Below are 1878 nucleotides of genomic sequence, written 5' to 3'. Positions count from 1 at the left end.
AAAATCCAAGGACTAAAGACTGAACAGGAAATGTAATTGAAAAGGTAGATACTGTTTTAGTTTGGTGCTGTGCATCATGTTGAGAGAACATTCCCAGCACACTGTGAGCAGAGGGTGAATGTGCCACCAGAGCCAATCATTCAAATGCTAATTCGCCTACTTCTTAGTGGATGACTTTGGCAAGTATCTATTCACCTCAGACTTTTTCTAAAAATGCATGGAAAGATAGTAATTGCTTTAAAGAGTCATTCTGAGGAGTGACTGAATAGTGCATGTAAAATAATTCAGTCTGATGCCTAGTACATCATCAGTGTTACCTAGACGTTAGCTGCAGTCTTTCATGGCCTTGTGAACGGAAGACTGCTAATGGCTGAGAGGAGGAGTCTGAAGTGCCCCACGCCCTTCTGAATGAGTCAGCTCTTACAGAGGGCTCCATTTTATGGAGACTGAGTTTCCAGAGAGTTCTTTACTCACAGCAGCCCTATAGGACAGAACCGGGCTGCCATCTGTAAGGGAGCCTGTCGCCAGGCCTTTTCTCCCTCTGGGTTGCTAATGGGTTCAAACTGCTGACGACTTAGCAGCCAGGCACTTAACCATTATGCCAGTAGGACTCCTTTTTTCTGAGCATAACTGCTAAATTACACTTCCAAGTAATATTTTTAAAGCAAATGTAAATGAATTTAGGTTGCTCTTGAGCTTCAGTTATCTGTACGTGTGTCTTTTTGGCTGAGGAAAATGATCAGGTTGACTGGAGTCAAAATTCAGTGTTAAAGAGCCACATTTGATCAGAGAGAGTTTAGGAAATGGCAAAAGTATAACTGATCTCTGTACACAGATACATGCACACATATATATGTACTCTAGGAAATTTGATTTTGCTTTTGAATTCTCTTTTAAGATTGTTGTTATTTTATTACCATAGTGATAGATTGGGCAAGTTACCTTTATCACCTAAGCAAAAAACTACATTTTCCAAATGGGTACGACCAGAAGACCTCACCAACAATCCTACAATGATATACACTGTGTCCAGTTTTAGCATCAAGCAGGTAAACCTTTATTTTACTTCATTTTCTATGAAAGCACAAGTTTTAAAATAACAAAGATTTGAAAATTTTCCCAAGGTACAATATATTCAGATACATTAGTATAGTTGGAAAGGTTTTTCATTCTGCATGTTTTGACTTACACACGCGGTGGGGGTGGTTAGTTGCCATCGGGTTGGTGCTGACTCAGAGTGCAGAGCAGAACTGCTCTGTGGGATTTGCAAAGCTCTGAGCTTTCAGAAGCAGCTCTCTGGCCTGCCCTCTGAGGCACCCCTGAGGTGTCCAAACTGCCAATCTCAGCGATTAGTTGAGTGCTTAATGTTTGTTAACACGTTTGTTAACCCATTCCTGGGTGCACGAATACTGAGCTAATAAGCATACTGAGATAATGTAAGTATGATCGCTATACAGACAGAACTGTGTGAACCAAGTATAGAGTTTTGTATACACTGTCTATCAATATGTGCTTGCAAATGAGAAAATCTGAACTTCCTTTGAAAAAAAGTATAAAAGATGATACTAGGTTTATTTTTTTCCCTTTTGAACGGACTTTAATTAATTGAGGACGCAGTGAGAAAGGCAGGTTACATGGTTCAGTGTTGATGATACTAGGTTTATATAAAACATTTTAGTGGCTGAACAGCCTTATGGCTTTGTTGCACTTCACTTAAGCTCTGCATTAAAGTCACAACTGTCCTCCACATTAATATAGAAAGACTTGTCCTAAAATGTTACGATTGTAGAATCTTTTGATGTTTAGGTGGGTTTTTTTAAATCATTTTATTGGGGGCTTGTACAGTGCTTATCACAATCCATACATACATCCATTGTG

At 39.4% G+C, this 1878-nt stretch overlaps 1 protein-coding gene across 1 annotated transcript in view; it reads left to right on the top strand.

Annotated features, from left to right (window-relative positions):
- CAPN7 (calpain 7) overlaps positions 1 to 1878 on the top strand; it is a 45789-nt gene that overhangs the window by 19980 nt on the left and 23931 nt on the right. Inside the window, exons 6-7 of the mRNA XM_045297694.1 lie at positions 923 to 1088; positions 1347 to 1366. Of these exons, the coding sequence (XP_045153629.1) occupies positions 923 to 1088; positions 1347 to 1366 (186 nt within the window). The remainder of the gene's footprint in view (positions 1 to 922; positions 1089 to 1346; positions 1367 to 1878) is intronic.

The sequence above is a fragment of the Echinops telfairi genome, unplaced genomic scaffold, assembly GCF_000313985.2.
Source record: "Echinops telfairi isolate 266 unplaced genomic scaffold, ASM31398v2 ScPeMD7_7420;HRSCAF=8458, whole genome shotgun sequence".
Classification (NCBI taxonomy): domain Eukaryota; kingdom Metazoa; phylum Chordata; class Mammalia; order Afrosoricida; family Tenrecidae; genus Echinops; species Echinops telfairi.
The sequence above is the reverse complement of the archived record's forward strand: the minus strand, read 5'-3'. Positions and strand labels throughout refer to the sequence as shown.